This window comes from Vespula vulgaris, chromosome 7, assembly GCF_905475345.1.
Source record: "Vespula vulgaris chromosome 7, iyVesVulg1.1, whole genome shotgun sequence".
NCBI lineage: Eukaryota > Metazoa > Arthropoda > Insecta > Hymenoptera > Vespidae > Vespula > Vespula vulgaris.
In genome coordinates, this window is record NC_066592.1 from 2,085,169 (window position 1) to 2,108,460 (window position 23,292).

The 23,292-nt window shown below is 30.2% G+C and overlaps 3 protein-coding genes across 10 annotated transcripts in view; 1 reads left to right on the forward strand and 2 right to left on the reverse strand.

The window, feature by feature from the left end:
* Window positions 1-1,629, reverse strand: part of LOC127065071 (patched domain-containing protein 3) — a 52,187-nt gene extending 50,558 nt beyond the window's left edge. Inside the window, exons 1-2 of the mRNA XM_050996946.1 lie at window positions 1,492-1,629; window positions 628-967 (exon numbers count right to left, since the gene is read on the reverse strand). The gene's annotated coding sequence lies outside the window, so the exon portion shown is untranslated. The remainder of the gene's footprint in view (window positions 1-627; window positions 968-1,491) is intronic.
* On the forward strand, window positions 724-8,203 carry LOC127065078 (2-phosphoxylose phosphatase 1). Of its 2 annotated transcripts, none has more exons than XM_050996967.1 (4): window positions 724-854; window positions 4,305-4,472; window positions 4,678-5,243; window positions 5,356-8,203. In XM_050996967.1, exons 2-4 carry the CDS (start codon window positions 4,307-4,309, stop codon window positions 6,097-6,099), a joined length of 1,476 nt encoding a protein of 491 aa, XP_050852924.1. In that variant the 5' UTR covers window positions 724-854; window positions 4,305-4,306; the 3' UTR covers window positions 6,100-8,203. The 2 variants fall into 2 exon arrangements, with proteins under 2 accessions (XP_050852924.1, XP_050852923.1); XM_050996966.1 differs by lacking the exon at window positions 724-854 and adding an exon at window positions 2,346-2,488.
* Window positions 7,786-23,283, reverse strand: LOC127065069 (A-kinase anchor protein 9-like). Of its 7 annotated transcripts, none has more exons than XM_050996933.1 (23): window positions 22,903-23,283; window positions 22,503-22,625; window positions 22,104-22,361; window positions 21,829-22,002; window positions 21,359-21,694; window positions 18,995-21,265; window positions 18,410-18,550; window positions 17,997-18,286; window positions 17,207-17,895; window positions 16,986-17,113; window positions 16,347-16,400; window positions 15,412-15,579; window positions 14,660-14,725; window positions 13,961-14,275; window positions 13,287-13,871; window positions 13,054-13,206; window positions 11,310-12,966; window positions 10,851-11,199; window positions 10,600-10,750; window positions 9,629-10,462; window positions 9,306-9,485; window positions 8,841-9,223; window positions 7,786-8,620 (listed from the first exon to the last, which is right to left on the reverse strand). In XM_050996933.1, the coding sequence occupies exons 1-23, from the start codon at window positions 22,963-22,965 to the stop codon at window positions 8,500-8,502; spliced, it is 9,489 nt and encodes a 3,162-aa protein (XP_050852890.1). In that variant the 5' UTR covers window positions 22,966-23,283; the 3' UTR covers window positions 7,786-8,499. The 7 variants fall into 7 exon arrangements, with proteins under 7 accessions (XP_050852890.1, XP_050852889.1, XP_050852894.1 ...); XM_050996932.1 differs by having other exon boundaries at window positions 16,347-16,403; XM_050996937.1 differs by lacking the exon at window positions 18,410-18,550 and having other exon boundaries at window positions 16,347-16,403.
* Between the last annotated feature and the right edge of the window lie 9 nt (window positions 23,284-23,292).

A 23,292-nucleotide genomic window follows, 5' to 3' on the forward strand; every position in this document is an offset into this window, starting at 1 on the left:
CTTGATCGATTACCTCTGAAAATTATAAAGTAAAACGTGTAAAACTTTAAAAAATACGTTCTCCTTCGACAACGTTCGTTATTTGCTAACATATTTCTAAGTAATCGTATAAGATAATATCGAATCCTTGACAAAGTTGAAAAAAATGGAAGAAAAAAAAGAAAAAGAAAAAAAGAGGAAAAAAAATCATTTCAGTGAAAGTTGCATCTAGATCTAGAATGTGCAACACGAGAGCCATTCTAATACTTCTATAGTAATTATAATTGTCGTATCTAAAAATCGACGTATTATTGCTATTATTATCAATGACTACGATGTGCAGTAACAAACAAACAAATAAACAAACAAACAAACAAACATAATATAGCACGTTTTAAATAAAACAATTCTAAAAATAATATTACCATTAAGATAAACGTTTCATTTCCAAGTTTTATTTCAACAAACCAGATATTTAACGTTTGAATTAATAAGCTCAAGAAACATGTAATTCTCGTTAACGTTCTAAATTGGTAGTTTTTCTTTTTTTAAGGGCTAAACAAAAATGATAGTTAGAGCGGACGGACGCTGACGTAATTCGTTGAGATCTAGCTGAAATTTAGTCGCACGCGTTACGTAGCTACATACCAAGCGTAAATATATTCCGTTTAAGGTTGATGGCTAGATTGTTCGTAGTTGGTGGTTAGTCTCGGGATCTCGTATCAGAGCAGTTAATGCGAGTTACTCGTCGAGACCGAGACTCAACCACGAAGTCGAGTCGTACTAGTAATCGTGCGCGTCTACCGGCAACGCTTCACTGTGATTACTAATCTAACGCCCTCGCATTCTGTGTTCCTTTGGTTATGTACATACACGTATGTATATATGTATGTATATATAATGATACAGTATACTATTTATGGTATGCACTGCAAGGGATCTCACGATTATTGAAGTAGTTACGATGTTTGTAGGTGTTTCTAGAATCCTGAAAAAGTAAAAGATAAGAGAAGAAATTTGTTAGATCAAAAGTTCAATTGAGAAGTTAAATGAAAGAAAGAAAAAACAAAGAGCGCTTCTATGAAAGCATTTTGCGATACAATTCGTTTTCAAATTTGCATCTTCATAGATCTTAAAGCTTACTTCGCGATATGGAAAAAATATTACGGATTACAGATTTCTTTTATTAGGTTTTATTTTTCTTTTTTTTGACTAACTCATAAAAAGAATAATATACTTTTGTATATTATATTTTATATATATATATATAGATAGATAGATGGATAGATAGATATAACTTTAGCTTCTCCTTTGAAAAAGATAACACTTTTATCCGAAAAACAAACTTTCCAATTATCGTCAATCCACGATAATTTAAACTAGAATGAAAATTTATCACTACGTAACGATGACACGATAATGTACTAAATTACGCATTATATCCAATGTATCTTGACGCGATGAAATTCACAGACGAATAACATGTCATGCCCCAACAAGTAACTAATTTACCATTGATCATCTCTTCGAGATGGGTGGTTGAAAGTATCTGGCCTGATAATCTGCTACGCATAAAACGAGATATACAAGAGATGACATATTAGTTTGCAATGTTACTAACGGATAAACGGGACCATTTGTGGTTAAAATCGTAGGAGGTAGGGACTGGAAAATGTGTCCGTGTATATATCTATACATATATGTACGTAGTCGCGCGAAAGCACGGCGCTGTCTTCGATAAGAATAAACGTTAGTAGAGGGATTTCAGGTGAGCCTGTTCCCGGTCGGCTTAAGCTCGCGCAAGCTCAAGCTAAGAGGAGAAATGAGCGCTTGCGCGTACCTACTACTACTCGACCTAACCTTGATTAGCGTCGACAGGAGGAGCGGCTATGCGCCTCTCGGAAACGCAAAAAGTCGATTCCCGTGGGTGGTCGCGACGCGTTTCGGCGTCGCGACGACGAGGAACGTCTAGTTGGCGATCATCGTAAGCGACGAGAGCTTCGTTCGACTTATGAAAGGAAGTTGTGCTACTGCTATTGTTACTACTACCGTTACTACTCTTATTCCTGCTATCGCTGTTGCTGTTGCTGCTGTTATCGTTGCCATTGCTACTACTACTGTTACTGCTACTGTTACCGTTTCTCCTGCTGATGCTACTGATGCTGCTATGTCGTCGAAAGGACGCTCGAACGAGGCCTGAACAACGAGGATGCGGTTTAGATCCGTAAACTCGATCAACCGGATCCAGATCCAAACTGATCGACCGACCACCAACACCAACAATCTCCTAACTTATTGTCATCGTCTTTATCGTCATTGTCGTCGTTACCGTTATCATCGTCGTAACGCCTATCCTCCTTCGTCCTCTTCGTCGTCATCGTCATCTCACGACGCTCCTCGAACCAACTCGATCCTAAAATGCTGGCGGAAATGGTCCGTATCTCTTACCAACATCGTGCATTCTACTGCTACGTGATTCTCAGCGTTTGGATCTTCCTGCTGGTCGCAGGTAAATCCACTTCCTTTCTATCTATCTTTCTACGTACATCTTTTTTTCTTTGTCTTTCTTCGAGCATCCTTATCTATGCTCTTCTACTACTTCTTCCTCCTTCGCTACTTCTACTTCTACTTTTACTACTTCTTCTTTTGCTCCTTCTATTACCTCCACTACTCCAACCTCCCACTTTTCTTTCTCTTCCTCTTTCTCTTCACCCTTCCTCCTTCGCCTAGAAAACGCGAATGTACCTTTTAAAAAGGGGCTAATTTCTGAACACTTGTTACGTCAGACTCTTATCACGGTCCGAGATAGAATGTAGGTTACGAATCGACTGTTTACGTAGGAACTACGACGAAAACATTAACTGACTTTTTCGACTGTATTTACCTACGTCATTCCATCGAATACGATCCTTCTTACGTACGTATGTGTATACGTGCACATGTTTTCTATATATAAACGTTCCTAACCGAGTATAATGGTGATGATAATAATAATATTTCTTTTATACCTATATTCTCCCTCTCTGTTTCTCTCTCTCTCTCTCTCTCTCTCTCTCTGTCTTTGTCCCCCCCCCTCTCTCTCTCTCGCTGTTACTCGAAATCCGTATTTCGATCGATTTCACTGCTCGTTGCTTCGCTCGGTCGTTGCTCGCACAAAAATTAACACATTTTTTTTGATCCTACAAACGTAACAATCAATCAATAATAATTCTACGTTTTTTCAATTTATACAATTACAATTACTCTTTTGTTCGAAAGATAACCTTTAAATAATAGAAGATAAAAAAAGAATTATACGAAATATCATTGATATTGACTGACCTTAAGTCCTTTTATATAATACGTCGATTTTATTATTATTAGCCATGTTCCCAAGAAACGCTAAGAAAATATATACATATGTATGTACTACATACGTATGTATGCAGGTCAGTGGTTCTTAACATTTTCTCAAGTACGAGATTCCCTATTTAACCTCAAAAAAGAAATGTCACAGAATCTTACGCGTTTGTTTTTCATTTACTTTTTCAATCAATAGAAATTCATATATATATATATATATATATGTATGGATATAGATACAATACACGACGCGTTAATCAAATTACGTTATTATTATGAAATCATTTTTTCTATACTTACGATTTCTACCTTCTCAAATTCGTTGTTCAAAGACGAGAGATTCCGGATGAAGAAGATCAAAGTTTATTAACTACGTACATATACACGAATATTTAAAGTGATTTCAATTGATAAATAACGTAAAAATGTTATAGAAAATTAATGATACTTACGATTATTTATTTATTACGAAAAAGAATAAGATGATTATTGTTTAATCGATAAATATCTTGTATTATGTATTATTTTGATGCGCACAAAAATTAACGTAGTTCGATCCTCGTTGAATTCGAGATATCGGTGAGCTTGCGAGAGTCAATGTACTGTTTAAATAATCGAACTTATTATCAACATTTATTCGGAGAATTATCCGTTTATATATATATATATCGATTCATTATTATTTTAAATATTATCGTATACATGTGAATAAAATTTCAATTGTTATTGCTTTCATAGTATGATAGTACAGTTTTATTTTAATATCTAAAAAATCAACGTAGTACTTGTCGTCGAATTCGAAAGTTTCAAAAAGGGATCTTTGATTGTAAGAAAAATAAACATAAAAAATAATGATTGTTTTTCAATGATCGATTAATCATAACAAAAAAGGAATAACGAAGAGAAATTAAAAAAGAAAAAAAAGAAAAGAAAAAAGTCAAAGAGAAGAAATGATAAGAATCTTTCGTTTGATATTTCAACAGGAATGTACAAATATATTGGAGTCGATGAGAAAAGTTCGATGCAAGCTAGAACATTGAACGGTGATTTGTTGATAAAGGAATACCCGCGTAATTTGAAATCGGATGTTAAAACAAAGAAGATATTTCGATTTTGTAATTCCCCGAATGACATTAAAACAGAAGTCGAAGGTAATTGAATAATTCATTATCTTGATAATTAATTAAATATTTAATAAATAAACTAAGAAAAAATGGTAGGTTATATGTACACATATGTAATATATGCTTATATATTATATATATATATGTATACATAATTATCGTCTCTCTCTCTCTCTCTCTCTCTCTCTCTCTTTCTCTATCTGTCTATCTCTATCTCTTTTCTGATAACCAGGAAAAATTGATGGAAGTTTGACATTGGGCGGTATAGTGATGTTTATTCGTCATGGAGATCGAGGACCCTTGGCTCACATAAGAAATATAAGCGCAGTTAATTGCGCCGGCGACTTTAGTACACTTCCGGAATTAGAAAACGTTTATTCGAATTATCTAGCTTTTCTACAAAACGTCTCGAGTTATTCCAGAACGGCATGGGCACAATTTTTAGGACCATTCCATGGATTCCCAATGTTACCGAGTAATTCCAAGGACTGTAAGATCGGACAACTTACGACGCTCGGTATTGGACAATTGTTAAAAACCGGAATCATATTGAGAAATGCGTATTACCATAAGCTTAATTTAGGAAACGGTACTATATCTAGCAAGGATGTTGTCGTTTACAGTACCAGATATAGAAGAACGGTACAGAGTGCCGTTGCATTGTTGTATGCGCTATTAGAAAATGATACCTTTCAAAATCTTGCTAAGATAACGTTACAGGAAAGTCAAAGTTACGCATTTTGTAACGTCGATTGTGTCTGTCCGGCTGCTGAACGATTTTTTAAACAACACTTGAAGGTAATTCGTTTGTTTTATTTTTCATAGAATAATTGTTGTATCATATTATTGTTAGATTTAGCACGTATAAATAACAATGATATATCATATCATAGATGTTTTGTATTTCTAGGAAATGTCAGATTATTTGAAATCTCATCCTGCAGTGACCGATCTGATAAGACAGGCATCTAGCGCGGTTTTCGAAATTCCAGAACAAGCTCAATCCGTTGATCCAAATACTTTAAGAGACGCTATATTAACGTACGTGTGTCACGGTGCCTCTCTACCATGTGTAGATTTTGAAACGCAACGAATTTGCGTTAAAACCGAACACGTAACCGGTCTTTTCACGTATACCGAATGGGAAGCTAAACAACTTGCTAAGAGTAATAGTAGAAAAAAATATGGTTTACTTAGGGCATATGGACTGCTACGTAGTATAGTAACTTATATGCTTCGTATTATATCTGAAGCCAAACCAAAAATAGTTTTATACTCTGGTCACGATAAAACATTAGAATATCTTGCCACAGCATTAGGTATAGTCTCCGATAAAGTAACCATACCGCATTATGCTTCCCGTTTTATTATCGAAGTATATAAGATTAACTCTAAAAATGAAGATCACGTTGCCAGTGATTTTTACTTTCGCGTATTGATTAACGGTAAAGATTTTACGCAAAAGATACCATTTTGTAGAAATGCCAATTTTTATAGCGCCACGTACGTCGAACACGATGACACCAACAAAACAAAAAAAGATTCGAAACTCTGTCCGATCGAAACGATTATAAGACACTTACACGATGATTATTTTGTACCTTTCAATGCAACTAATTTTAAAGATGCTTGCTCGGCCAGGAAACACGTATAGTTTTAATTAAAAGGTAGATATATAATCGATGAAAGACCATTAATTGTTAAGTTTCATCTAATTATAATGTAATTGATTTATGTTAGGATGTCATTTTATTTATACTAATAATTCTTCACGTTCCAACTTTTTTTTTTTATATATATTTTATACAGTTCTTCCTTTTTAATTTTGCAATTTTTTATTTTTTAAACATTCCTTGATAAGTTTTTATATACCTGTAAATAATCTATATGAAATATTTAAAAAGAGCAATCAAGACAATGACTGTAGATAATTTAATTTTTAATATAACGTTATATATTAATATCGAAAAGAAAGTATTAGATGATATTCTAATAAGACTTACACACATATTATTATTGCATTGCAAGATATAATAATTTTCATTGGAAACGAAAAAGGAGAAAAAAAAATGGAAAAAGAGAAAAACCTACACAATCATTTGTTCGTAAGATCATGCAATGTCCAAGCACATAGAATGTAAAATAAAAAAAGGAACGTTGATATAAGATATCGTTCTAAATAGATTGAACACAACACACGAGAACATATTACAAACAAAGAAAAGCCTTAAATGCTTAGAATATATACATATATACATATACATATAAATATATATATATAGATATATATATATATATATACACACATACTCTACATATAAATCTTGACACTGTAGAATTAGATATTAAAGATAATTAACGTGATCATATAGGTCATTAGCATATATATTTTATCACGTCCTATTGTATATATGTAAATGAATATCTCTAACAAGATTCTATTATAACTCTATACCGGAAAGTACATAATTTTATGTGTAATTATTGAATTATTTAAAGAGAATGTGTAATTGTTTATTACTTTAAGTATAGTATTATATATATATATATATATATATATATATATATATACATACACGTAATATATACCTACAATTAGTAGATAATAATAAATTGTTGATGATACATTGTTTCATTTGTAAAGGTATTTGCATTTGTAAAAGCACCTGTAGTACGTATCGAAACTTGAGAGTAAATATTGTTATATAAATTTACCATACTTTACATTAAGGACACAAGATAATGATTTGTTATACTTCGGTGGACCAGAACATTCCTGTAATAAATCTTTGCGACACGTGCTTATTTGTGTGTATGTGTGCGCGCGCGCGTTTGTATTAATGTGTACGTGCATGTGAAACATCTTGAAAAAATTAATATACGTGCATACACACATTTCTGAAACTGAATATAAAAAATCTGGTATTAAAAATTCATCAATTTTCTATAGCAATTTGGTGATATATATAATATACATATATATTACACTTTTTATAGGCATTTGAGAAAAAAGCAAAAAAAAAAAAAAAGAAAGAAAATTATTGATATTAAAACGAAAAGTAATATTTATATTTCTTAGTAATTTTCTCTTTATAAGGGGAAAAAAAATATTATTCAGAGAAAAAAACCAAATATGGCGCAGTATTGTTTATTAGCAAAAATAAGAATTATTTGCAACATGGTTAAGTTTTTTATCAAGATGAAACTTTGCAAGACGCAAAAATCTCTATCGAAATATAATATATATATATATATATATATATATATATATATATATATATATATATATATATATAAAAAGGTAGTATTGTGTATCTTTCATTAATAGTTCTATATAAAATTCACTTGTTATACATTTTATTCACAATATAAAAAACTTCGTAGGGAGAGAGAGTTCATAAATAAATAGCAATCGTGTATTATAATATACAAGGCACAAGTTTGCACTTTCAGGAGACTTGTGGTATGTAAAACTACAAACAAATATTATCCTACAAATTATATAGCTTTGGTAAAATGACACGATTAGAGATGAGCACAAGAAGAGTTAGAGAGATGTAAAAATTCTCCAGAAAAAAAAAAACAAAACAAAAAAAAACGACTACAACTTTCTAGCTTTCTTTCTTTCTTTCTTTCTTCTGCGAAGTAAAATATGTTAATCCGTTTCTAAAACAATACGTCTAAGTATTATGTTCGTTCACGTTAAAATTTATATACAGTCTCTTTCAATATATCGCTCGTTTAAAAATGAAAAGAAATATTTACTTGATGTTCTTATCAAAAACGATTCGATTGCGATGTAACAAGGTATTATCTAATGAAACAACAAAATGTACACATGTCGGACGCGTATATAAGATAATTCACGCTATCTAGTAAAAAATAGCAATCTTATTATAATCCTAATCAATTTGTAGCGCGACATTTTCAAGATGATGATGATGATGCACTAAATTTCAAATCACAGTCACGAACTCTATATCGTGTATGTGCTTTTATATAAAAAACACAGTGTACCAGTTGATCCTCTAATACACACTAAAAATATATAATACTATTCGGATGATATATCATCGACAGCTCCCGGCTCAACCACGGCTAATCCAAGTGTTTGCTGAATGTTTTTTAATCGTTGATAATATTGTTCAAGGTCAAAACCGCTACCAGGGTCTTTCCTAAAAAAAAAAAATAAAAAAATAAAAAAATAAAAATAAAAGAAAAAAATCAAAACAAAGTATAAAAACAAAAAAGTCAAGAATCAAAAAAAAAAAGAGAGAAAAAAAATTAAAAAAAAAAAAAAAATCAAAAAAAGTATCAAAAAAATTTTCAAGAAAGAAACAATGAAAGTTTCATACGAAAAATCATAGAATATTAATTAATAATAACGATACATACTCGAATATTGATTTCTCTCTTATCGGTGGTGAATGATTTAAAGTTGGAAATCGAATAGGAGGGACAAATGATTGATTTTGATTTCCTAAGAGCATGTTAGCACCTATACGTCTACCCGTACGCCATCGTACAATTAGCCACTTCATTCGATGTATACTAATGATTACAAGAACAGCACTTTTAAAACGAAAGATGGCCCTTTTACGTTGATGATCCCTTTTAATATATAATCGTTCCTTCCGTGTTAATTGAGCAAGTATGGCAAATGTATTTTCTTCGGAGATTTCATAACTTCCAATAACGCAAAGCAAATAACGTTTTTGATATATCAACGATTTCCACTTGCTATTGGCTCTAAGATATTTACCGTAAATATGTTCCGCCTGTATATAACATATCACATAAATATAAATCATTGTATGAAAGAGGAAGCATGTGAAAATACGAATATATAATAATATCTACTTTATCAACGTTCTCCAATTGACCTGCATTCGCAGACGGAAAATGTTTATTTTGTTGCAATTGTGTTTGGAGCTCTTTTATTTGCTGTTTGAGTTGGTCCTTATCGTGTTTAACTTTGACCAATTTAAAATGAAGTGTGTCTTTCTCGGTGGAATATTTTTCATTTGCATCCGTTAATTCCTGTGGAATGAAAAGGAAAAATGAAAAAAAAAAGAATAGAAAAAGAAGAAGAAAAAAAAGAAAAAGAAAGATTGAAGTAACCAACGTTAACAAAAATGTGACAATGGATTTATAAAACATTTACTATTGAAAGAAACTTTTACCTTAATCCTGTTCATATATTTAGCAGGATCGTTATTTTCCTTGGTAGATCTATTATCTAATTCTTTCGTAAGATCTACCATTTTCTTAACATAAGTTTTTAACTTTTGTTGCAATTCAAATGCCAGCTCTCTTTGTTTCCTTTCTTCTTCTTTGGATAAACTCAATTTTTCTATTAATTCGGCTTCCTTTATTTTAAAACTGTCCAACTTTTGTTGCAATTTTGATTCGCGTTCTCCAGATTCCTTTAATTCTTGTTTCGATTGTTTCATATCAGCTTCCAAATCTATTATAACTTCTTTCGCATTTTCAAGTCCTCTTCTTAATCCTTTAAGCTCGTAATGTTCGCTAGCTCTTTTATCTTGTCTTTTTGCTTCTGCATCGGACATCGTTTTAATCCTTTTTTGTAACCATTCGCATTCATCTTCTTTTGCCTTTAATTCTTCTTTGATTCTTCTAAGATCGGTTTCCAGTTGTTCTTTAATACCTTCGACTAATACCAAATTACTCACTAAACTCTCTTTCTCTTCGACAACTACTTCCAATTGTTTTTCATAACGATTTCTTTCCGTTTCGATTTTCTTCAAAATATCTCGTAGTTCTGAGTTATTTCTCTGTTCCTTTTCATACTCCTCGACCAACGCTATGTACTTCATTTGCTCGGTTTTTAAAAGATCTATCAAACCAGGCAATTGATCTATCTTTTGAGACTCAATATGTTCTCTCATAGAACTCAATCGTATTTCCAAATTTTTATGTTCTTGGCGCATCGAGGATATCTCGTTTCTTAATTTTTCTTCGATGACGAGCGACGACTTTAACTTCCCTTGCAAACACTATATCATTGTATCAAAAGAAAAATATATAAATTTCATTTCATACATTTTACAAATGTTTTCAAATAAAAACGTCAAAGATAGTGAAAAGAATTATCAATTAAGTTGAAATTAAAGTCGAATTAAAAGAAAAGTACCTCGATAAGTTCGTTATTTTGGACATGAGCCGACTGCATTAATTTTTGACTTTTTTCCATTTGTAATTTTAAAGAACGTACTAAATTTCTTTCTCCTGAAAGTTCCTTGTCAAGTTCCATTATTTTCTTTGATTCCTGAGATAAATCTGACCTGATGGAGAACGAATATTTGTTAATTGAAATGCATCTCTCTCTCTTTCTTTCTTTCTTTCTTAAGAATATCATTAATAAAAAGTAAATTATTCTCTTACTTTATTTGGAAGATGCGATTTTCATACTCCGCTACCTGACACTTAAGCATTTCCTTTTCAATTTCCAACTCATCCTTTAATTTCAATAATTCTTCATTAACCTTATCCGCCTGTTTCAATCGTAATTTAAGTTCCCCACATTTTCGTACCAATATTTCATATTGATTCTCATCAGTTCTCTTTTTGTAAGGAGAAGAGCATTGTGAAACAGATTCTCTTTCTCTTCCTTGCAATATCATTTCTTCTTGATCGCTATCAATGGCATTCATAATTTGTTTATCCAAACGAGCTGATAAATTAAGTTCTCTTTGTACCATATCTTCGATGTCAGTATCGTCCTGCGATCGACCTAGATAAAAAAAGAAATATATATACATATATATAAACAGGTCAAAATAATATAGTATCAATTATTTCAAAATTGATACAATTATTGGCTATATAATATAAAAAACTTACGTGCAGAATATTCTCTTAAAACTTCAAGTTCTTTACTCAATCTTTCAATCGTATCTCTCAATTCTGCATTGATTTTATATTCCTCTTTGAGTTTTTTCCTTAACTCCACTACATTACCAGATTCCTTCATTTTACTTTGGATAGTTTCTAAAGCTCTGTGTAAACTTCTACTGTCATCGCTCATCTGCCTTATAACTTTATCTTTTTCTTTCAAATATTCTTGAAGATGATGTATCTCCTGATCTTTACAATCAGATGGCGAGGATGTACCCGAAAAACTACTACGCCTTGCCATTTCTTCTAATCTTCTAATAATCTGATCTCTATTGTTTAATCCATCCGTCAATCTTTGGATTTCACTTTGACAGTCTATAAGTTCCCGTTCACATTGATCCCATTTTTTCTTATATTCGTATAATTGTTTATTCTCATTTTCAATCTCAATGTTTCTAGTTTGAATAGTTTCGATAGTGATTTCCTTTTCTGATAAAACATCTTGAAGGGTTTGTAATTCGCGCACTTTCTCTTGAACCAATATAACATATTTTTGCATAATTTCATCGTTCTTATTTTGCATGGTCTCCTTTAATTTAGAATTTTCGCTATTCAATTCTATCATGATTTTTTCATTCGTTTGCATTTTATCCTTCATATCCTGCAACTCGTTTTTCTTTAACTTCAATGTATTTTCCACTTGCAATAAATCCTTTCTTATCTTGTTTTCAGACGCTTGAATCAATTCGTATTGATTCTTATAAAAGTTCTTATCGCGTGTTTGAGTTTCACAAGTCTCTTTCAACTCTAATTGCAATTCGTCAAATTGCTTACGTAAAGTCAATAGTTCACTTTCACGTTTCTCCAACATCGTTGTCTTGTTGTTCAATTCTTCCTTTATCTCGTGTAATTCTTTTTCTAAATGTTGAACTTGTAATTGCATAGTTTCATTGTCAAACTCTCGAATGTGAGTAGCAGACGTTCGATAAGATTTGAGACTATCCTGAGAACTATCATTGTTTATTCTTTTATTACCCGTACAGAATACATTGTTACCTGAAATTTCTTTTATTACAGGACTACGTATAGCTTGTTTTGTTTCGATAGACGGTTTGTTTGTGTCACTTGCATTTCCAACCATGTCTTGCGAAGACATTTTTGATTCTGTCTCGTTATGAGGTAAATCAATGTCGTCGACAGACACATGTAGATTCTGATTGTACGTACTTTGAGAATGTGAGCCTAAGTCTAACGGAGGTACCTGCATACTTATTTTGTTAGTTTCTAACAAAGGAATGACAGATGCATCCAATGCATCTTTCGACGATGGAGAAGTCGATGATACTTTAAAACTAGAAATATTATGAGGTATAGTCTGTACTAAACTTTGACCACATCTAATGGCTTCAGAGACATCTTCGCACTCCGAATGAATAGAAAGTATGTCGCTTAGAGTACGAGCACTATTTTTTGGTTCAACATGTTTCGCTAATTCTCTAAGCTGTGCTTCGTCCAATGCTACGGACGAATAGATTTCTAATTGTTTCTCTTTTTTAACCAATTGTTCCTTAAGATGATCTATTTCTTCATTTTTATCAGCCAACATAGAATCTATTAATTGAGGTAACTCCAATTGAGCTTGTTCTTGAATGCCAACTTTCGACTGAAATAAAACATTATTATATTTATATGATAAATGTGATAAAAAAGAATTTGACTTTTAAAAATCTTGATATTATATTAAAATCACCTGCAGATTCATTTTCTCGTCTTCTAAAACGGTTAAACGATCTTTCAGTTTCTGAATCGTCATACTCTCTAATTGAACGACGTTTGCAATTTCTGCTTCTTTCTCTAATAGTAACTGATTGGATCTCTGCAGCTGATCCTTCATATCATTTAACTAAAAAATAATCGTTATAAATAAAATTCCAATAATCTTTTACTTCGCAGTGATAAAGATGATATGATATTATTGAATACCTCTAATTCCTTATCAGAAATAGCTTGCTCCAATGCTTGGATCTTGGTGTTGGCTTCGTGCAATTCAAGTTCTAATCTTGACGTTGCTTGTCTTTGAGCAAACGGAGCACTTTGTTTCTGTTGTTCTAAACGACCACGCATTGCTTCCATTTGATACAATTGTTCGGATGCCGTTTGTTGTAATATTTCTTGCTCTGCTTGTAATTCCTCATTTTGATTTTTGAGCCCTGATAATTCCATCTCCAAATCCTTGATCTTTTTAAAAGCAGCTTCCTCAACTCTGGCATGTTTCAAGATTTTCTCCTTGAGTTTAAGTATTTCGTCAAGAGGTAGAATTAGTGGAGCTGTAGGATCATCTGGCGTAGGACATCTAGTGGCATCAATTTGTTCTCTGATAGAAACATCTTCGCTTGGCTGACTTTGACTAATACTTAAAGTAGAATCAGAAATATGTAAGGATTCCAAATTTTTAATTCTTTTGTCCAACTGAACTTGTAAATCTCGAAGTTCGACTTTCATCTGTTTCAAAGTAGAAGAATTAGCATCAAAGTGTTCAGAGCTTAACTTATGTTTCCTTAATTCTTCCTATAAAAACAAATATTATTTATCTAATATCGATACTAATTGAACATTTTTTTCTTAATCGACACAAATTTATAAAAGTTAATACTCACTTGTAAATGAGTAATATGTTCATTTATTTGTCTACTAGTTTCGCCCATCTTTATGGAATCTAACTCCTGTACAAGATCCTGTTGATTTTTTGTCTGAGCAGTAATTATTGCTTCCAATTGTGTAATCTGAAGTTGCAATGATTCTTCTCTTTCGATCTTTCCCTGCAATTGTTGCTCCAAATCATGTACAATGTCTCTTAAAACCCAAATTTTGTCAACTGCAGCTTTCAATTCACTTTCTGTCTCAGATTTTTTAGCTTCCGTATCTGACATCATAGAGGACATTTCTCTCATCTGCGATTCGAGAGCTTCCACCTAAATAGTACGTAAGCTTTAATTTATTAATCATCCAAATACTTTAAATTTTAACAAAACCATAGCAGCAAATTATTACAACATTGCAAAAAAGCACTTCCCAATATATAAAGCAAACAAAAATAACATAAGCACAACACCACTTATAATTCTATAAAAATAATCATTTTAAAACAACCATATTTTTTTATTTTAATTATTTTGATCTCATTTTTACTGCGTTATTACAAACACATGTATAAAAAATTGTTTGTATTAAATCGTTAAAAAATATATTTCGAAGATTTAATTATTGAAGAATAATATAATTAATATAGAAGCTAAACGCATTTATATTTTTATCATAATATTATCTGATTTAGAATAAGTACGGTTAACACTCACTGTTTTGGCGATGTCGATTACTTGAAGCACAGGTATTTCTGTCGACGATTCGGGTGATAGTGAATTCTGCATTGTGCAACAAACAGAAAACCAAAACCAGAGTGCAGAAAAATCGGTGTTAATAAAATTAGTATTAATGCATATTGCAAGCAACCTCATCACCATAATATGAATAATGACATTAGTTGTAGTAAAAAAGCAATTAATCTTCATTATACTGGAGAGTATAATTTTTTTAATAAAATATTACCAACCCAGTTTTTTATCAGGACATATTTTAATCATTATAATATATAAATTATGTATCAAGTAATTTTTCATTTGACCATATAGCGAAATGAATTATATTTATATATGAATTTGATGGTATTAAAAAAACTTATCTTTATTAATAAAAAAAATTATTAAAAATTATAATCACTGATTACTACTTGTGAAGCATAACGATAAAGAAATAGAACAAAAATTTGAATAAAGTAAAATCTTTAAAATCATTACTTCTCTAGATGTTACAAACTTTGCATTGCAAATATTATATTGACAATTATTTAAAAAATCTGTGCAATACAATACATAAATTAATGTATTTGAAATACACGAAAAAAGTATGTGCTACATTAAAAATTAATGCATGCAATACTGATTTTTATTTGATTTTTTTTTTTTTGGACACCATAAAAAAAATATTGAACTGTTAATTCAATTTATATTAATAACCAGGAATGAAAATTTTATTTTTAAAGAAATTTTACCTCAGAAGTTATGCGTTGATCTCTTTCTTTTTCACGTTCTCGTTCTTTCAATTGCTCTTGCAAATGATTTATTTGTTTGGCAGACTCATCTCGTTCAGCCTCGCGTTCTGCTGCTTGTTCTTCCAAGAATGTACGTGTTGCTCTTAATTGTTTGTCCGCTGCTTCGATCTAAACGATTATATTAATTATAAATATTGTTGAATACATTTATACATAAATATACAATTTATTTAAGATATAATAATTGTCTTATTAGAATAGAGATTAATCAATTAAAAAAAAAAATCGACATAGAATTTTATTATCTAAGCATGATTATAGTGTTACTATTTTTACAAGCTGTAACACTTAATACATTTATTAAATTTAAAAACAAAAATATAAAATATATATACTCTACAAAGAAAAAATAACACATTTAACAATTATTAGTGTACCAACCATAATTTTATATAATCTAGATTTTTTGAAAAATTAATAAAAGGGAAATTATACAGAATACATTCACTTATAATTTTCATGCAGTAAAAAAATATCATGCACTATGAACATACTGCATTGAATGCATTCAAAAAAATATTAGATGAAATAAATATGAATCTAAATACAATTAAATGAAACTTTATTGTCCTAAAAGTTACCTTTCAATGCGTTGTACCGAAATATATAAAAAAAAATTTATTTTGCATGCATATCAGAGATCCAAGCTTGTCATTAAATATTAATATTTTTTTTTAATAAATTTGTATTTATATCGCGTAAATAATAAATTAATGTGTTATTACACATTTTTAGAAATAATATCAACAGAGATAATTATATTGCTGCAGAAAATTAATCACATATATATATATATATATATATATATATATATATATAAAATGCAAATAATTTACTACTAATTTTGTAATAATATTAGTTGTTCTGTAATTTACCTTTCCACAGCAAACCCTGTGAATGTATGAAGGAGAAGTAGTTTCTAAAGGCACCTGCTGGCAAGACAACGGAACGCCAATCAATTTTTTAAGAACTGTTCTTCAATCTGTTTCACGTTTACATTATACTACAAATATATTCGCGAAAAAGCTATCCATAAAAAATATATTGTTAATAATGAAATGTTAATTCTTTAAAGATGAAAACTAGTAGATATTTTTTGATTGATTATTGATATAATTTAAAAAACTCTCTGATTATTTCATGTTGTACCAATGAACAATATAACTACAGACAAACCTGGAAACATAATAGTACTGAAAAGCAGATTCATTTGAATTTATTATAAAGACTGTATTTCAAATGTGCATGCCAAATTATAAAAACTAATTTTTTTTTTCCCCACCCAAACAACTTCAGTTGCTTACCTCGTTAAAAAAAATATTTTATACTCATAAATACAATGATATCCTAAGATTCGTAGATGCAACATATAAAAAAAAAAAACTATTATAAAAAAGACTACCAATACAATGATGCACCATGAATTCCTTATATGTAGCATAACAAAAGTCTAAATAAAATAAAAATACATGCAAGTGATATCATACAAACCTAAAAATCATAAAGCAACTTACCTGTTGTTGTAAATCTTCTTTTTCTTTTCTTGCATCTTCCATTAATTTGTCACTTTGAGTACACAATTCTTCTATCAATTGCAATAAATATGAACCCTCACCACCACCATTGGACAATACATGTCTTGCTAAAAAAGATTTTATACATTTTATACTTCTATCCGCACAATGAAAATATTTACAATTTAATATCTATTAATACAAATAAAATTGGTTGATACCTTTTTCTTGTAATTGTGAAAAATCTTGAAGAGTAATATCATTTCTAGTCTCGTCGTGTTCGCCATAACCTTCGGTAATAATTTCCTTTTTGTTTTCAGCATTAATCAATTTCCTTTGCAGCTCAATAATATTCATTTTCAATTGTTCTGATTCTTCTTGGTAATTCAATAATAAACCTTCCGTATGATTTAATTTTGTAGTCAGTTCTTCGATAATATTTTTCTTCCACATATCGTTTGAAGATATATCTAATTTTTCGTCAGGTGAAAGTGGAATATTAAATATTTCTGCACTCTCTGTTCTTAGTCTACGTAAGCTGTTATTTAATTCAGACCGTAATTTTTCTATTACATCTTCATTGTGAACAAGTATACCCCTTAATGTCTCATTATCACTATTTATAATTGATATAATTTCATCAGATTGTGGAGCAAAATGAACCTTCTTAACTTTTACTTCTGAGGAATTTGGATGAACTTTAGTTGCATTTTCATTCTTTGCTTCAGATATTTTGGAATGATCAATTCCTGTACCCGAAATATCTTCTTCTAAATTTAATGAAGGTATTTGTCTTTTTAAAACTTCATTGATGAGGGTATTATTGACTTCTTCTTCGCAAACAGCAAAATATCTTATCAATTCTCCAATTAAATTTTTAAGAGTCAAACACATCTTATGTAAATGATCCCTGTTTTAAAAAAAAAATTATAAATATATTGTAAATAAAAGATATTATTTTTATACAATTTGTATGTTGTATATCTTGTAAAAATATTGATATTATGATACCTTTCTTTAACTCCAATTTTCAAGGAAACTACAGAATTATCAATATCAATTTCCTTTTCAACACCTTCAGACATCTCTCCTACTTTAATCTTATGAATTTCTTCTTTATGATTTTCGATTAACTGAGCTAAATTAAGAGAGTATTGTTCTTTTAAACGAAGCACCTCAACAGCATGATTTTCTTTCAATTCTTGTATTTGTTGCTTAGCGTTATTAGTTAATTTATCTCGTAATATTATTAATTCGGATGGCCAATTATCTTCTCCGTCGTTTTCAACTAATAAAAGTGCCTGTACAATGATATAAAATATAAAAATGTGTTCAAATTAATTATTCCAAACAATTTCATTATAGACGTGAATGAACATATGTATAAACGAGATATGAAATATTTGCAGGTGGCTTGAGGCTACCTGAATTTGTTCCTGAAGAGCGTTGACAATGTCAAGTTTAGCTAATGCCACCTGTTCTTCTAACTGATGATTGTAGGCAGCTTGCAACTTGGATAGTTCACCATTTTCCAGTGTTCTTGTATCAAACTCCGTTTGACAACACTGCATGCGCAAACATGCCACGTGATGTTAGTTACACAAAAAACTTTGTTTTAGTTTTAATATATTAACTTAGTTATTATTATTATTACTATTATTATAGATCTTATTAATAATGAAAATTAAAGAAAAAACACAATCATGAATAAAACATACATAATAATGCATGCACATATATATACAAATTGCAGACTGGAAAAGTCTTGAAGCCAATTATTTTTTTCACAACATGTAATGACTTTCATATTGAACAAACATTTATATAATTAGTTTTTATTAATAAATAAATATATATATATATATATATAAATTATCATTTCCGTGCAATTATGGACATAACATCGCTTTAAAACAACACAATACATTATCAAAATATTCAATGGAAAAAAAAATAAAAAAAATAAAAAAAAAATAAAAATCATGTATAAAAAAATATTGATAAGTTACCTGTTCGATTGGTTTTGTTAAAAATGAAGGGCCGACATCCACTTTTGTATTCTTCAATTGACTTTTATGTATTTCCTTTTGATCTTCTAATAATTTTTCATAATATAATTTCATATTTTGTATTTCCACATTTTTCTTATCCAATTGTTGTTTCAATGTCTTCATACTTGTTTCATGTTCTGTTTCTACCTGAGACAAATCCTCATTAGAAATTTTATGTTTTGTTTCTTTAGTGACAACAGGTGTACCGCTTCTAGAGTGATGTCCAGAGATGTTTCCAACATTCAAACAATCTCCTGCACCTCCAAAATATACATCTTCCGTTAATTCTTCAATTTCACTGTCATTATCGGACATTTTTTTCGACTGTTGGCTAAACACTTCCTCGGAATATTGTTTTTCCATTTGCAAACATTTCTCTTCGAAATACGTTCTTAATTCTTCCATTTCTTTAGCATGACGTATTTCTAATTCGTTCTTCAATTCGTTCAATCCGATATTTCCTTCTTTCACGTTAAGTAAAAGCGTTTGCATTGCTTTTAATTCCTTGGAACAATCTGCTTTAATAGCACTTATCTCATGTTTGTGCTGTTCAATTAAATTATCTATATCCTTTTGTAACTTATTCTTTTCTACTTGCAAGTCGTCTAACGATTTATGTAATACATTTATTTCTTCCCAATCTGTTTTCAATTTTCTATTTTCATCCAATAAAGATTGCTTCTCCGATTCTAATTTATCGCATAACACACAATATTGATGCAATTTGTTTGATATCTCATCGTAATTTGATTGTTTTTCTATCAAATGTTCCATCTCCTTAAACATGTTCTCATTTTCTTGCGTAAGATATTTCACTTCCTCCTGCATTGACTTTATTTTCTCATCATTTTGTTCCTTAATAATATCTAGATTATTAGTTTCATTAAACGAATTTTGAGTGTCATTTGTAAAATCGTTGGTACTCTTATTATATCCAAAATGTTTAGGTAAGGCTGCACAAAATTCTGATAATGGTAAAGATATGTCAATAGTACTGTCTTGTATAGCCAGTGTCTGATTTAATTTTTCCTCGACTTCTGCACACTGTGCCCAAGCTATCGCCAAACCATTTTTTAATTGTTTGCATTCATCTTCCGAATGTTTCATTTGTTCCGCAAGATCGCTTAGTTTTTTCGTGTTATCTGTATTTTCAGTATTCTTCTGTTCTACGATTCGTTTTAATTCTTTTATTTCATTTTCATACGTCGCTAATTTCTGAAGCAACTCGATAGATTCACTTTTATCTATGACATTTATATTTTTACTATCGTTATTCGTAACATTTTCAGGAGGCACGTAATTCGTCAAATTTGATTCTCTCAATGATATCATTTCAGATTCTAATTTGTCGCACATATTTTTTGTATCCTTCAATTGTTTCTCATAAGATTTATTAGTAAGATTAGCTTGTTCCAATTCTTTCTTCATTTTACATCCGTTATCTTCCAAATTTTGTATTTTGTCAATTAATACTTTTTCCAACTGTTCCTTCTCCTCGAGTCTTTGCTTCGTTAATTGATATTTGATGGTTACTTCATCCAGAGTTTGATAAGTAGTTTCATTAAATTCACTAAGCATACTAACGTTTATACCACTGAGTCGTGACAATGATTTCTCCAAATCGTATATTCTTGAACTCATGGTACGCTCGTGCGCTTGGTTATTTTCAATAAGAGATTGAGCTGCTGAATATCTAGATGATAAATCATCCAATTGAAATTTCAATCCATCATTTTCCTGTTTCAATGTAGCAGCATTTACCAATGCCTGATCCAATGAACGTTCAATACTTTCTTTAGATTCTAATACAGTGGTAGCAGCAACATATTTCGATGTAATCTCATCTAATTGAATTTTATGCAATTCAATCTGTTCGTTCAATAATTCTTTCTCCTTTTGATTATTCAGTTCTTGCAAGCGACGTGTATTCTCCGCTTGTACTTGAAGCTCTTCAAGTTTCGAATTAAACATATCAGCTTCAGCTTGAGCTCTATTTTGAGCCTCCGAACGATTTACTAACTCAAGTTTTAAAGTCTCAACAGTTTTTTTATAATGTGCCAACTGTGCTTGAAAAACTGATAATTCTTTGGCATGTCTACTTTCTAAATCTGGTAATTCTTTATTCAAACGGTCGGCTAATAATTTATTTTCTTCCTTCAACGACTGTAAATGTTCCTCATACTTCACACAAATATTTTTTAATTCAGTTTCATGTTTTATTGCTAAATCCTAAACAAAAGTATATCGAAGACATATTATTTAAAGGATAAATACAATTAAATTCAACGTATTTTAAAGATACTTTTATATATAAAAACGAACCTTTATTTCCTGCTGATGTCTAGCAGTATTTGTATTGGTTTCAGCTGTGAATTTTTCTAAAATATGTTGCATGTCCTGTTTTATTTTATCAACGCGTGCTTCGTACTGCTTTTGTTGTTCCAACATCTCTGCAATGTTCAAATTCTTTTCAGCAGCACCAAGACGAATTTGTTCGTTCAAATTATTAATTTGTATTTTATAATCACTAATCTCAGCATTTCGCGTTTCCTTTTCCATTTCTAATGTCTGAACATGTTTATGAATTTGTGCCAATTGAGTATTTAATTTACTTATGACAGTTTTTTGATTGGTTAAAGTAGTTTCTAACATATCAATCTAGAATGAAGGAAATATTTTTTATACTATTAACCAATAATAATTAAAAAAAAAAAAAAAAAGAATTAAAAAAATAAACAAAATAAAGTAAAGAATAAAATTAAATTGAAAAAAAAAAAAAAAAGAACACTTACTTTTTCTTGCAAATTTATACTATGCGTGCCTCTTGGGCTAGACTCTCTTGTTGCATTCAAAGAATTGAGTTGAGCTACGAGCGCATCTCTAGCAGACAATGCTTGTTCCAAAGAAGATGTCAAATCTTCTATTAAATTATCTCTTTGATTTATTGCTTTTTCAAATTCTTGTAACTAATAAAATAAGACATCCAAATACGATAAATAAATAAAATTTTCAGTAACACATTAGTTACATTAAATTTTTATAAATCTAATATTTAAACTTGACTTACTTTTGTATGATACAAACATATTACATCTCTACTAGGAATACTACTATTATGACTTTGCGAGGAGTTTGGAGAAGACGTTTCTCCTCTAAGATGATCAATTTCTGCATTCAATGCTGCGACAATAGCTTCTTTCCCTTGCAATAGTTCTTCTAATTCAGCTACACGTCCCGCCATACCTTCTAAATCTCTATCCGCTTCTCCTTCGCTCATACTAACGCTACTTTGCGTTATATCTCTCGAAGACATAACTTCATTCATCTAAAATAGATCGTAATAAAAAATGATATGATATTTATAACATATAAATGTCATACAAAAAGAACAGATACACATACACATATACAGCAGATTGAAATAAAAGCTTCAATATTAATAACAAATAAATGAATTTAATCTTACAAATGATCCTCTTTGGTCCATTGATTTATCATTATGATAAGATTCTTCGTCAGACTGTTCATCTGTCTGAACATAATGCATTCCTTGTGTTTTATTTGACCTTGCTATTTTATATTTTTCCAACTGAAATAATTCAATTAAACAAATAGATCAAATACGTCAACTTGATTTTATATTGTTTACGTTTAGGCTCTATTATTATTATTAGAAACATTATTAATTTTTATAGCAGAAGTCAAAGTTATAAAAAGATAATATTATTTTAAACGCATTATTCGTATGTGTTCGTATACACATTATATTTTTTATGAAGCAACGAAAGATATATTCATACAACGATAAAAAGGTTGTCTTTGGCAAAAAAGTAAGAATAAATAAATGATGATTTTTATAAACATACCAAATCTCTCCCAGCTTCCAATGAACGTTTTCTACGCTCATCTTCTTCCGACATACTGCTCATTTAATTAAAATTTTATTACCTATTAACGATCAATTTTGTAAATATTTAGTTACATTAATTGTTACTTATTAAGTAACAATCTTTCACAATTAGATTAACTACATTTCAAATGGCATTTTCTTTGTCACACTACGTTCGTCGAGTTGAATCCGTTAGGTTCTTTCTGTCCGTTGCTTATTTTATAAAAATACGAACTCCCTGGCGTCCAATAAAATCACGAATAAATTCAATCTAGATGCGTTTCCGGTGGTGATAAAAAAAACGATCACTATAAAAAATGTTATTTAAAAATTGTTTCTCAATTAGAAAATAATTAAATCGCAGTAT